General features: G+C 44.1%; 2 protein-coding genes across 2 annotated transcripts; one reads left to right on the plus strand and one right to left on the minus strand.

Moving 5' to 3' along the window:
* Positions 1 to 4,328: 4,328 nt before the first annotated feature.
* Positions 4,329 to 5,935, minus strand: LOC130192755 (leukotriene B4 receptor 1-like). The gene has a single exon (XM_056412888.1). It carries the CDS (start codon positions 5,916 to 5,918, stop codon positions 4,815 to 4,817), a length of 1,104 nt encoding a protein of 367 aa, XP_056268863.1. The 5' UTR covers positions 5,919 to 5,935; the 3' UTR covers positions 4,329 to 4,814.
* Positions 5,936 to 10,507: 4,572 nt separating this feature from the next.
* LOC130192854 (kelch-like protein 10) lies at positions 10,508 to 14,205 on the plus strand. The gene is made up of 5 exons (XM_056413032.1): positions 10,508 to 10,656; positions 11,426 to 11,909; positions 12,015 to 12,632; positions 13,525 to 13,674; positions 13,781 to 14,205. The coding sequence occupies exons 1-5, from the start codon at positions 10,508 to 10,510 to the stop codon at positions 14,132 to 14,134; spliced, it is 1,755 nt and encodes a 584-aa protein (XP_056269007.1). The 3' UTR covers positions 14,135 to 14,205.
* Positions 14,206 to 14,652: the final 447 nt, after the last annotated feature.

The following is a 14,652-nucleotide window of genomic DNA, read 5'->3' on the forward strand; positions in this document are numbered from 1 at the left end:
AAATGTTGCCCAAACATATGTATTTTCTTTTCTTAGAGGAATAAATCGAGAGCCTAGAACCAAAGGGACACAAGTCTCATTTAGGGAGAATACGAGTATTAAACATCCAATAAAATCTGTCAGTGAGATACTTTGACAAAGTGCACAATGGAAATATTGACTAGGTCAATTTAAAGAAACTCAAAAGGCGTAAATGTAAAAGTGAGTATTGGTCGGCTGTAAAAGGACGTACGGTCAGTGTTTAGTTGAATAAATAACATTTTGATCAATTAAGATTAGCTGCTGCTGCCAGAGCGGAGCATTTGATCTGTTTGAGCAACACTATGAAAATGATATTGCTGCATTAACCCTTGTGTTGCCTTAGGGTCATTTTGACCCGAATCAATATTACACCCTCCCCCCGCCTTTGGGTCATTTTGACCCGATTCAATGTTTCACCCTCCTGTTACCTTTATATTTACTAACATATTTTACCCTTTGGGTTCAATTTGACGCCAGCAATTAAAACCTCCAGAAAATTATTAGAATTAATATTGTTTTCCAAGTTTAAGTGTGAGGCACTTTATGTTTGTTTGTTGACTACCGAAAGAACACCGACATTAAACATTGAATGGGGTCAAATTAATCCAAAGGCGGGGGGAGGGTGTAATATTGATTCGGGTCAAAATGACCCTAAGGCAACACAAGGGTTAAGTTGAGATATATATATATAAACTACTGGTCAAAAGTTTTAAAACATCAATTTCTCCCGTTTTTATTGAAATGTACACAATTTAATATCTCAATGTACTCTGAAATTAAAGCATAGAACAAATAAACAATTGGAGATGAAAGATAAATCTCATGGAATGGTTTTGTTTAACAAGATGTACTCTAAATGCCACCTTAACAGCCGAACACACTTGAATAATGGAAATCAAATGTTCAGAGAGTTCTTCCAGCTGCACGTCGTTAACCCTTAATTACTCGTTCCCTGAGAAAGGCCTTTTTGTATAACTGAAATGTACATTCTTTTTCAGTTTTTGGGAACCTAAACTTTTTTGTTTGACCTCTGACCTTTGTCCGTTTCAGGTTATCCAATGAACTTACATTTCAATAAAAAAAGGAAAAATGGGGAAGTGTTATAAAACTTTTGACCGGTAGTGTGTGTATATATATATATATTTTAATTTTTTAATGGCCGAACATTAAGAAAAGCATAAACACGTTCCCAACACAAATGCAGACTCTGGGTATGTAAGTAAATACTTTACATTCGAATTGAATTAAAGACGCTCACTTGCAACTTCAGAGCATTAATATAGTAGCAAGCAAGTATTTACAGTGTGAAGACGTGGTGAGTAATGGGAAAACAGAACTGAAAAAAAAGTCATCCGGACTCCGCTGTGCTTTGAGCACGCAGCCGGTGAGCTGGTGGGCCGTCTGGCCGATGGCCGCTCGGTGCACCGTGGGCCCCGTCCGGACACATTCGGCGTTTCTCAATTCAAAGTACACGAGTACAGACTTGTGTTCTTTTGGAGTCTGGACGGGAGGACCGGAGAACGGGAGGACGGTCTTTCTGCGATTGGAACAGCAGCTGACTTGATGACGTCACCACATCAGCTGTTCTTGCTCCTGGGTTTACTCTAATTATTCACTGTAAATTATTTTTTACAGTCAAATAAACAAAACATCCTAAAATGACATTCCGTGACTCAACAACAGTTGTATTTATAAAAAGTCAACTGTCAGTAGTTTATTTTCTCCTCCGCTACTGTTTCCGGTTGCTGGTGAAATGCATTCTGGGATATATGCTGGCCAGAGTACGCACAAGTCTCCTCTGATGCATCCTCCGGAAAGTGGGAGGATCAAGTCACATCCGGGCATTTTGACCGTGCTTTGCGAGAAGCGAACTTTGAATGTGAACATGTACCCGGACTGCGACTGATGACGTGTCACGAGTCACGAGGACACAAGTAGAGGAAAGTACGCATATTGAGAAACGCCGTTTGGTGCCTCTGCTGACTGAGAACCATGTGGAGGCACAGGGTGCTCTGGATTCCCTATTGAGCAACGTTTTAATAATGTATTAATAACACTGAAAAGAGATAAGAATGAATATCTTCTTCAACTTTCATCAAGACTTATTTAAATTCAAGGGTACAAGGAGTGTTTCAAATCAACCGTTACTGTTGGTTTTTTGTTGATAACCTCGAGAAACACACAAACTAAGTAGTATTACTGCATGAGCATCCAACTTTTTAAAATACTTTTACTTACAGACAACCCAACACTCATCCTGCTTTCATCTTCGAGAAACCTCTATCTCTCTCTCTCTCTCTCACACTCTGTCTCTCTGTCTCTGTCTCTCTCTCTGTCTCTCTCTCTCACTCTGTCTCTCTCTCTCACTCTGTCTCTGTCTCTCTCTCTGTCTCTCTCTCTCACGCTGTCTCTCTCACTCTGTCTCTCTCTTTCTCTGTCTATCTCTCTCACTCTGTCTCTCTCTCTCACTCTGTCTCTGTCTCTCTCTCTCTGTCTATCTCTCTCACTCTGTCTCTCTGTCTCTGTCTCTCTGTCTGTCTCTCTCACTCTGTCTCTCTCTCTCTCTCACTCTCTGTCTGTCTCTCTCTCTCTGTCTCTCTCTCTGTCTCTCTCTCTCTCACTCTGTCTCTGTCTCTCTCTCTGTCTCTGTCTCTCTCTCTGTCTCTCTCTCTGTCTCTCTCACTCTGTCTGTCTCTCTCTCTCTGTCTCTCTCTCTCTCACTCTGTCTCTGTCTCTGTCTCTCTCACTCTGTCTGTCTCTCTCTCTCTGTCTCTCTCTCTCTCACTCTGTCTCTGTCTCTCTGTCTCTCTCACTCTGTCTCTCTCTCTCTCTCTGTCTATCTCTCTCACTCTGTCTGTCTCTCTCTCTCTGCCATTGTTTAAATGTTTAATAAATATTTTTTCAACTGAAGCAATATTATCGCAACTTCCTAATTAATTAACAATAATCGGACAAATGTTACTCTCACTTGAGTAGATTTTTAGGTAAAACCTTTACACTCTTTCATTTAGATAAAATCATCTCATTACTTTTATTTATCTATTGTTTTTTATGCTGATACACAATCTGATAGAACAAAAAGATCAAAATATGTGTTTGATGCATGGAAACAGCAGCTGATCAAGTTTAATCAAACTGTCCCTAAATGCTGATACCCAAAACATTCGCTCCAAGATACAACGTCCTTTAGTAAACTATTCCCAGAGAATTATATTAATCATCAAGGGGACACATTATTTTACATCTTTGTATTTGTTATCTTCAATATTTTATTATTTAACAAAGCCAAAAACCATTCACGTTAAATAAAGACAAAGTGTGGATTTGATTAAAAAGATGAGTTGGCCTAAATCACATTGCGTATATATTTACTCAAAAATGAAATGCAACATCAGGCCCTTACCACATTGCTGATGTCTCACACGAACCGCTTCCTCATTCTGTGAGAAAAAGTCGAGCTTGTCTCAGTCAGCGATGTTTCTACGGCTGTGATCTCATATCCAACACATTTTCCACGGTCACAGTTGAAATAATCTTGACTCAGTAATATTTAAAGGCTCCAGAGAGGTGACGAGCCCAGTCACAGTTCAACCCTCAGTTCAAATCTATATCCCAATGAGCCGTCTCATAGAATCTGACACATCTGGGAAAAAAATATTTAGTAGTGGCTTCATTTTTTCTCCAAAACGTGACATTCGTGCTCCAATTTGTGTCAAAATCTACGTTCCAGAAAGCCTGAAATAGTTTGTTGTCCCAAAAAGTAAAAATCAAAGCGCAAAAGTGAATTCTACTCATATTGGTTATCATCCATTTGACCAATTATGTCAAATATAGAGAGAGCCTCCTCTGTAACTGTTATAGTCAATGCACAGGTTGAACATCTTTGGAGGGGCAACGCAGCTCTAAAAAAAAACTAACCTCATCTTCCCTAAATATATTGAACACATAGACATACAATGGGATGAGGAAATTAAAAATATGACTTGAATTATGACACCGCACTGAAATGATGTCAAAACTCGATTATTAAAAACACACAGCCGCTGCCATCTACTGGAGGAGCCAAATATGCTATGAGAGTACTTTTTAGTTTTTAGTTTTAGTTTTATAAGCTTGTGGTAAACTTGAGACATGATTCCGCTTTTTTTTTGCTGCTCGACAAAGGGAACATGCAGTTTTTTCATTTTGCAATCTTTTCGTCTTGAGGAAGTTGAAAGCACGACTTGTCGTTTTTAAGCGGTATTTGTTTTTCAATTTCCCCATAAGTGCATAAGCTGTGGATTCTATGATTAAGAAATCACATTGAGTGTATTCGAACAACGTTTTTATTCAGAACGAGAATGTATCGGAGACAGCCTAAGCTGTCAATGAAATATAATATTTCTTTAAGTTTCGACGTAAGAAGTGGCTGAAATAACACTAAATTATCATATGAAAACATAATATACTCTTACAGGCATTTCAGACATATTTCACAGAATTACAATATACAAAATAAAAAAAAATCCCTTTCAATTTCATTGAGTCATGTCATAAAACTATGTATTTGTAAAATTATGGCATTTATTTAAGTACATAATATATGTCATATTTATAAATATATGGTCACCATTTAAAAAAAAAAAGAAACAACATAACTGTTAGGTCGTTCACAGAGTTGGTCAACACCGATAAACTCTGACTTCCTTGTTTTTTGTGTTGTAATTTCAAGCAAAAAAATTCTTTCAAAAGATACTTACAGTATACACATGAATATCTACACACGGCACAGACATGACACTTCAATTTAAATATCAGGATGGATTATTTTCACACATTTTTATCAAGATGTCCATCTGGTCCTTCGGCTCCGACACGCACCGGGAGCTGTCGGTCTGGTTGCTCTGTCTCTTGGACACGAAGGACAACTCCTTGGTGCCCTCGCCCGGGGACGTGCTGGAGATGTGGCGGAACAGCTTCTGGATGCCCGTGTCGCGCAGGGAGCTCCTGAAGGAGCGCGCGGCGAACATGTACAGGATGGGGTTCGCCGTGCTGCTGATGAAGACCATGGCGCCGGCGATGAAGGCCATGGTGCTCCTGACGCTCTCCAGGTTCTTCGCCGCCTCCGGGACGGCGGCGTCCTCGGTGGCCAGGATGACCAGCGACAGGACGTTGCCGATGTGATGGGGCGTCCAACAGACGGCGAACACGACCACCACGCTGGCGATGAGCACCGTGGACTTCCGCTTGGACTTGAAGGTCATCTGAGTGATCCGGCTGCACAGGCATCCGTAGCACACCGCCAGGATGATGAAGGGCACGATGTAGCCCACCAGAGTCTCCAGCAGCACACACACCAGCTCCTGGGCCATGGAGGTGTACAAGCGGTACAGGCAGTGCTCCTCGCCGGAATCCGTCCCCACGACCTGAGTCGGGATGACGGGCACGCTGAAGAGGAACGCCGCGGTCCACAGAGCCAGCAGAACTTTATTCAGAGCTTTTTTCCTCTTCCAGCCGGCCGAGGCGAAGGGGTAGCGCACGGCCACGAAGCGCTCCACGCTCATCAGGGTGATGAGGAACACGCTGCTGTACATGCAGGCGTTGATCATGAACACCATGGCTTTGCAGGAGGCTTCGCCAAACACCCAGGCGTGGGCCAGGGAGTAGATCCAGAGCGGCAGGGTGACGAGGACCAGCAGGTCGGCGACGGCCAGGTGCAGGATGAGCACCACGGTGTGGGAACGCTGCTTGACGTGCCTCAGGATGGTCCAGATCACCAGCAGGTTGCCCGGAGCTCCCACCAGGAAGGACAGGCCCAGGATCACACAAGCCACCGCCGTGCCGCCGTCAAACTCCTCGGGGGCCATTTCCTCCGAAGGAGAAGGAGAAGGAGAAGGCAGCTCGGTGGAGCGGTTCATGCTGAGAGTGCGTATGTGCTGACTGCGGCGTCTGCGTGAAAGGAAGAACAAAGTGCTGTCCGAGCAAGTCTCCGCTTCCCTTTAAGAGACAGGAAAGGGTTTCCTCACTATTTGAGCCACAGAAAGATGATTCACGTATGCGTCATACATCCAATGTGTCCATGTGTGGCCTCTGATCTGATCATGGATTAAAAGTGTGAGGTCAAAGAGTATCGAATAAGTGACTGAAATGATCTTTGGAGATGATGCTAAATGTGGCGGCCATGCTGTGTGTAAAATAATATAAACAGGCAAATTATATATAAATGTATTTATTTGAAGTTACTTACATGGTCTGTAAAATATTTCATTCAGATGGAAAACAAAACAAAAAAAATTGAAATATTTTAAATGAAACTAAAACGTGTCATAAAGTTACACAGTAAATTCCCCATTGTTAAAACTGTTGTGTCAAAGTATATTAACTCTTTCAGAGTTATTACAACAATAGCAAGAGTAAATAGCCCCCAGTGTTGGTGTGATTATTCCGAGTTAATTCCGTGTCAGTGTTAAAAATATACAGTGTTAAAGCAGAGCTACCAACTCTCACGGTTTCGCCGTGTGACACACGCTTTTGCATGTTTTCACACGCTTTTGCATGTTTTCACGCTCTCACGCCACACAACCAATTTCTCACGGCAAAAGAAATTCTGATTTTGGGCCGAGGCGCGTTGGTTTCTTTTCAAACTCCGCGACGATAGATGGCGCTAAGGAGCGCATCTATAAACCTATTCGCTGCATAGACATCCTATTTACCCCAAAGAGTCCCGAAGTTAGCAACAGAAGAAGATTTTCAAACAGACACAACGAGCAGAGACTACGGTGTGTGAATGCAGGGCTCTCAAGTGTCACGCATTGAGCGTGACAGTCACGCATTTCGGTCTTACGTCACGCACTCCCGCCACACATCGTATTTCTCACGCTGAAAAACTCTCGGCTATTTAATGTTTTAATGTGCCGCAGCGCGCCAACATGAGCTGGCCGCGCTGCCCTCACCGTGGAGGAATCAAGCGCTCCCCTGGAGTTCTGCTGTGAGGTGCCACTTATCAGCCAATCAAAAAAAAGAAATGGGCTACACAACAGCCAATCAGAAAAAAGCGTATCTGTTGTATCTGGGTAAGATTTAATCCAGCAACCAATGAAAATAAAGCATCCTGGATAGATATGTCACTCTTGCCTGTCTTCAAAACTTAAGAGCCCTGTTAATGACATGTGGTTCAATTCAGTACTCACTCTCTTAAACTTTAAATCTTGAAATAATGTGTTGTGTTTGTGCGTGTGATTTTGTGTGGTGATGTAAACTCAGCTGTCATAACGAGCAGCAGGAGAGCACCTTGTTAACCTCTTGGTATACTGCATGCTCAAAACATCAGAGCATTGTTTGTTAAGGCTGCCCACATAGCATTTATCACTTTATTTGCAGGCCTAGGAAAAGGACCCTCTCAAAATGTTTCCAAACAGCACTTTGAACAAGTAGCCTAAGATGTATTATAAAGAATTTAACATAAAGACAGGACATTTGTGCAATAGAATTAGGCATGTTTTTGTAAATGAGAGTAGAGTTATTAAAAAACATTTAAATTCTTTAAGGTAGCAAAGATGCCTCGTAAAACACCTTTGCCAGGCCAGAATGCAGGGTACAACATGGGTAGGGGAGAGCGGGGTAATGTGATACACTTTTTACATTTGCTCCCCTCTAGGCGAGCTTAAATGATATATCAGTAAAACGTACACATTTCCCATTAATTCAGGATGTTACCGAGCAATGTACGTTATCAGAATGTCTTTTGGACAAAGGGCAGTGAAAATATGATTGTTTAAAAAAAAGTGGTCTTGTGTCTCACTTTACCCCAGCTTAGGGGTAAAGTGAGACAGACCTGAGAAATCAAGGGGGTAAAGTGATCCACTTACTTTTTCCATTTTAAAACTACCATAACAACACATGTTGTAATAGTTACAATCCTGACAGCAAGATTGACAACCACACATTCCAAAACTAATATCGGACTAGTAATAGAATCATGGAGACTAAGATCAATTAAGCACATTTATTTAAACACTTGAAAGTAACTCCGAACAAAATCCTATAAAACAAAATATAATGCAAAATGTTTTAATTAACAATCAAATGACAGATAGAACCAGTTCGATGAGAACTCATATGCCAGTTCACGCCAATTAACTGGAGCAAGGCCATGGAACTGGTCAGCTAGTTGTTTCAAGTGTTTGCTCCTCCTCCATCTCATCTGTAAATATTCTCTTTGCCTCAGCTACTGCACCCCAGGATACTGATTTTACTTCCCCTTTCTATTTCTCTTTATACAATATTTCTATCCCTTCCAGCTTTTCTTCAGGACTTATGTCCTTGCATGACCTCAGCGGCGACACACACACACACACACACACACACACACACACACACACACACACACACACACACACACACACACACACACACACACACACACACACACACACACACACACACACACACACACACACACACACACACACACACACACACACACACACACACACACAGGTGACCAGTCGGACATGGTGTGGCTTCGGGCTCTGCGCTGAGGATGTGAGGCTTTGTTTACTAGAGCATGCTAATGTGGAAACTTTGGCAGGAATAAACCACACCCCGACCTCACCTTGTTAAAGGGACAGTTACACCCTTAAGGTACACTGCAAGGATATTTCTAATCACCATAGCAGGATATATATATATATATATATATATATATATATATGCTATAATATACATATATATATATGCATACATATATATATATGTATATAATAATAAATGCATACATATATATACATATATATGTATATATTTGCATGCATATATATATATATATGCATACATATATACACATATATATGTATAAATATCCATACATATATATATATATATATATATACTCCTGGGAACTGATAGAACATAATGTATTTTAACTTCTTATTTTTTTGTGATTTCCTACTTATTTAGAGTTAAATAAACATTTTACAATTGAAACATTATTTTGACTTTAAATTGTAAAGCATGTGGACCACAGAACTGTTTTCGTGTCAGTGTTTAGTGTGTTTAGTAAAAAATAATCCAATAATACATTCAATTTAAAAACCAAATGACATGCTTACCTCCGATTATCAGCCATCCCGCCTGATGCTGTTGGAGTGTGTTGGTGAACGCCCGCTGTGTGGGAGAGACTACCCGCCGCTACTGCCACCAGGGTAAACAGTAAAAACACTGGACTGTTTGAGAGGTCTCAATATCAAAAGAACATGGAAACAAGTTCAGGACAACCTCTTCTGGAAGCTCTGGCTAAAAGAATACTTGCCTTTGCTCAAGGAGCGGTAAAGGTGGAGTATGGAAAGAAAGTCTCGTTCATGGAGACATTGGACTTGTTGTAAATGCTCCAGCTTCACAAAGTTCCTGGTTACTATAGAGTCCTCAAGACCTTTCTGGAAGGACTGGTGCGATCTGCACATGTGCAAACTAAGTCTATCACGCCGGGCAGAGCAGTGAGCAAACGTCTTCTATAAGAAGCGGACACATATGCAACTTCCTATCCTTGGGTTTTGGGCTTGTGAGCGCCGCGGAGCATGTCGGGCGATGTTCTCACAAGAACTCAAATAAATTCCCCGTCAGATATCAAAACACATTTGGGGGGAATTGATGACAGAGAGAGTAACTTTTATTCTTAAATACTTATTAATGAAGAAACAATGTGTCTCCATCAGAAAGGGCACTGTCCTCATCCAGGGGAAAAGGGGAGGAGCTTGAGCACCACTAGGGGTCTACCTGTATGGATTGAATTGTTTTTGCCCTCCTGACATTAACATTCGGGGGCCGGTGTGTTGGAGCCTAAAGGTAGTTCTGTTGTTTTCTGCTATCTTTGAGGGAAACACCGGGTGAACTGGGACATGAAGTTCCTACATTTGAATCTGTCTTTCTGTACACATGACATCTATTGTTCTGTCCATCCTGGAGAGGGATCCTCCTCTGTTGCTCTCCTGAAGGTTTCTTCCCTTTTTTCCCCCTGAAGGGTTATTTGGGAGTTTTTCCTGGTCCGATGTGAGGTTTTGGGGCAGGGATGTCTATGTGTACAGATTGTAAAGCACTCCGAGACAAATTTATAATTTGTGAAATTGGGCTATACAAAAAAACTGAATTGAATTGAATTGAACACAGGATGACACGGTAACATTAAAAAGGCCTTCAGGTAAGTTCTCTGATGAGAACAGGTGTGGATGGGAGGCCTACCGCTTTGGACCGTGGCCGTGTTGACGTGGTCGACAGGATCCTGTGTTGTGTGTAATGTTTTTTGAAATTGTATTCAACGCGCGTCCCAACATGTTCTCCCGTGCGCCCCCTGTGGCTTCAATATTTAAATGACGTCAGTTGGTCGGTGATGAGATATGAATCCATTCTAGAATTCTTGCTCCTTCACATTATCTCCATGGACTCAAAACACCTCTCGGGACCCAAGAGACCAGTCGACCTTCAAGAAACTCTCGTACTCCAGGAACTCGAGATGAGCGACCAGGCCGAGTCTTCGCCCCGGCGCTCCGTGTTCAACGACCTCCGTCTGGAGGGACAGTTTTGCGACGCGGTCATCAACGTGGAGAACGTGGCGTTTGACGTCCACAGGGTCATCCTGTGTGACTGCAGCGAATACTTCATGTGAGTTGTATCTGAAGCTTGTGAACGTCTAATCAACAATAATTATTAACTTCCATGAAGTGTTGTATGCTACATTGATTGCAGAGTGCAGTTATTTATGATTATTATTGTATTATTATTATTTGAATGCTACAGTGCTCCCTCAGTTCCATAGCAACTAGATTTGCAGATCAACACAGTAGCATTGAGGATTTTGTGTGTTCAGAAAAGTGACCAGATTACTTTAATGCAACTTGAGATGCTCGACTCGACGCACAACGGAGAAGCTGCACAACACGGAGATGAATTGAGATCACAAAACAAAATTAAATACAAAATGTAACATGAAATATTTGAGACATTCTTACAGCGAGTTACACTCTGATGTCCGGTGGTGAACGTGTTGTATAACTCCCCTTTAATACTAAACGGGGTCGTGTGTCGATTTTATTGGAGGGAAATTCATCTAGCTGTAGATGTTTTATATGACGGAGGTATGTGCTCCTGTGTAAGCTGGCTTGTGTTGACTTGAGTCTTAGTTTTGGTTTTATTCATGCTGTGATTTTGTTTTTCGTTTTTTAAAATATTGTCTGTCACTGTTTTATGTTGTATTATATGGAACTTTGTGTGACGTGCAACTGCTGCTGTCTTGGCCAGGACACTCTTGTAAAGGAGATTTTTAATCTCAATGAGGCATTTCCTGGTTAAATAAATTTTAAATAAAATAAAATAAAAAATTCAAAGATCTGAAGTCTGTTTCCAACTCTTTGCTTCTATGTTTCGCCCTCAGTGCTCTCTTCGGACGCTGTTGCCCAGCAGGCAAGAAAGTCTTCGACATACCGGGAGTGTCTCCCGACGCCATGCGGCTCATCATTGAGTTTGCGTACACCGGCTCCGTTTCAGTGACTGCGGAAAACGTGCGGGAGCTGCTGCTGGCGGCTGACCAGCTCAACGTGATGGACGTCGTGCAGACTTGCTGCGACTTCCTCGGGGAGCGGCTCAGCGCGGACAACTGCATCGGCATCTTTGAGTTCACCGACACCGTCTTCTGCCCCGAGCTGCAGCGCAGGGCCTACCGCTACGCGGTGGAGCACTTCGGGGAGGTGGCCCGCCACGAAGAGTTCCTGCAGCTGCCCCTGCAGCAGCTCGTCGACATCCTCCAAAGAGACGACCTCAACGTGAGGAACGAGAGCGTCGCCTTCGAGGCCATCCTTCGCTGGATCGACCACGCGCCCGAAACACGGAAAGCACACGTGGCGGTGCTCTTTGCAAAGGTACGATAACCTTCGGTCACTTCGTTTGGACTCGCACCTTCAGCATTTGGCTGATGGCGTTTACCAGATTCAATTCAACACTCCTGTCCCTTTCTCTCTGCGTAGGTGCGCCTGGCCTTGATGAGTTTGAACTACATGCGGTTCAAGGTTATGTCCAATGAGCTGGTGAACACCAGCACTGAGTGCCTGTCAATGGTCCGGGGTGTCCTCGTGGCCATCCGTGTCATCCGGACCAGCAGGCCTTCTGTTGCTCAGCTTAGCAACCCTCTCTCCCGCCCTCGCCTCCCGAACGCCGTCCTGTTGGCCATCGGAGGCTGGAGCGGCGGCAATCCAACCAACGGCATCGAGGCGTACGACTTCCGCGCCGACCGCTGGATGAACATGACAAGCGATTGCGAGCGTCCCCGCGCCTACCACGGCACCGCCGTCCTCAACGGGAGCCTCTACTGCGTCGGCGGCTTCGACCGGGCGGAGCATTTCAACAGCGTGCGCAGGTTCGACCTGAGGACGCGCGTCTGGCACGAGGCCGCCCCCATGTGCCACCGCCGCTGCTACGTGAGCGTCACCGCGCTGGACGGATGCATCTACGCCATGGGAGGCTTCGACGGGAACTCGCGGCTCTGCAGCGCCGAGCGCTACAGGCCCGAGGCCAACCAGTGGAGTCTCGTCGCGCCGATGCAAGAGCGCCGGAGCGACGCCAGCAGCACGACGCTGCACAACAAGGTGTTGTGGTGGGGGAAAGTGTCCGGAGTTATTTAACCCTTGTGTTGCCGATTCAATGTTTCACCCTCCTGTCGCCTTCGGGTCAATATGACCCGATTCAATGTTTAACCCTCCTGTTTCCTTTATATTTACGAACATATTTTACCCTTGAGGTCAATATGACCCCAGCTATTAAAATCTCCAGAAAATTATTAGAATTAATATTGTTTTCCAAGTTTAAGTGTGAGGTACTTTATGTTTGTTTGTTGACTCCCGAAAGAACACCGACATTAAACATTGAATCGGGTCAAATTGACCCGAAGGCGACAGGAGGGTTCAATATTGAATCGGGTCAAAATGACCCGAAGGCAACACAAGGGTTAAGGGCAACAGAGTAAATGTGTACCTGTAGTTTACCTTGTTTCCATGGGGCCTGATGCAGATGTCTTGAGGTGCATTGAGTGATTGGCCAGAGGGAAGTGTGTCAGACTGAAGGTCTTCAGAGACCTATGGGCTCTCTATAGAATGTGTAATGTTGTGTGCATGGAAGTGAAAAGAGGTGCATGTGTGAGTTAGTGTGTGTGTGTGTGTCACTATTGCACACTGTGGTTAATTTGTATGTGGATGGTCAAGTAGAAGGAAAACATGTAAACACTTATTATCTGGATGGCACTGACATAAACAAGAATCCCCTTTCTTTTTTAGACAGTTTTTTTTATAGCTTGTCTCAGGTTTGTAATCATGATTTAAAGAAACTTTACTCAGATGATGCAACGTATTAGATATTAGAGACCAACACCAATAGTTGGGCGATGGGAATCATCCTGCTAGAGTAGAAAGATCTCGGTATAATTTCTAAGGAGTTGAAGCCAGAAGAAGTGATTCTTTACTTATCCCCTCCTGTTCTCCCCAGCTTTACATCTGCGGGGGCTTCAATGGGACGGAGTGCCTGCAGACGGCTGAGTGCTACCTCCCGGGGGCCGACCAGTGGACGACGATCGCCCCCATGAGCATCCCGCGCAGCGGACCTGGCACCGCTGCATATGCAGGTCTCGTGTATGCAGTAAGTTCACTTGAAACTCGTGTGACGTTCAGTCAACAGATGAATCAGAAGGAGTCGAGTGTGAGTTTCTTTTCTTTCACCATATGTTTCACTTGCTGTCCCAAAGGTTGGCGGCTTTGATGGCAACAACCGTCTGAACACTGCAGAGGCGTACGACCCCGTGAACAACAGCTGGCAGGAAGTGACGCCCATGGCGACGCCCCGCAGCAACTTCGGCATCGAAGTGCTGGACGATCGTCTCTTTGTCGTCGGGGGCTACAACGGCAACACCACCTGCTGCAACGTGGAGAGCTACGACGAGACGACCGCCGAGTGGACCGAGGCTTGTGACATGGACATTTCCCGCAGCGCCCTGAGCTGCTGCGTGGTGTCCGGGCTCCCCAACATGGTCGACTACGCTGTTCCCCGGGACGCCCTGCCGCTGATACACGAGGATGCAGACTCGGAGGAACACTCCTGAACCGTGCCATCATCCACACGGTTTTAGGACCTAAAACTACAAAAGAGAAATAAAATGTCTTTGTGCGTTAATCTGCCGTCACTCCAGATAACCCGGCTGCTCGCTGCCGGCAAATACAAAGAATACACACATCCAGAGGTGTTGGCTCATTTCAGACCTCGAACCCCCCTTCCTCTCTCAGGTCCTTGAGGAAGTGGTCTCACACCAGTTGTGTGACTTTCTACATCATATTAGTTCATTTGAGGAGTTTCAGTCAGGATTTAGAAAACTGCAACTCTTTATTATCAGGCTGCTCTAATAAGTAGAGACAGAAGGTCGGCGTTTCTCAATATGCGTTCTTGTCCGTACTTTTATCTACTTGTGTCCTCGTGACTCGTGAAACGTCATCAGTCGCAGCCCGAGTACATGCTCACATTCAAAGTTCGCTTCTCGCAAAGCACGGTCAAAATGCCCAGATGTGACTTGATCCTCCCACTTTCCGGAGGATGCATCAGAGGAGACTTGATGACTTTTCCTAA

Source organism: Pseudoliparis swirei, chromosome 4 (genome assembly GCF_029220125.1).
Source record: "Pseudoliparis swirei isolate HS2019 ecotype Mariana Trench chromosome 4, NWPU_hadal_v1, whole genome shotgun sequence".
NCBI lineage: Eukaryota > Metazoa > Chordata > Actinopteri > Perciformes > Liparidae > Pseudoliparis > Pseudoliparis swirei.

Coding starts and splice junctions, on each gene's coding strand:
- LOC130192755 (XM_056412888.1), bottom strand. CDS start 5,918: ATGAACCGCTCCACCGAGCTGCCTTCTCCTTCTCCTTCTCCTTCGGAG.
- LOC130192854 (XM_056413032.1), top strand. CDS start 10,508: ATGAGCGACCAGGCCGAGTCTTCGCCCCGGCGCTCCGTGTTCAACGAC. Junction 10,657..11,425: donor GACTGCAGCGAATACTTCAT/GTGAGTTGTATC, acceptor TTTCGCCCTCAG/TGCTCTCTTCGGACGCTGTT. Junction 11,910..12,014: donor TGGCGGTGCTCTTTGCAAAG/GTACGATAACCT, acceptor CTCTCTGCGTAG/GTGCGCCTGGCCTTGATGAG.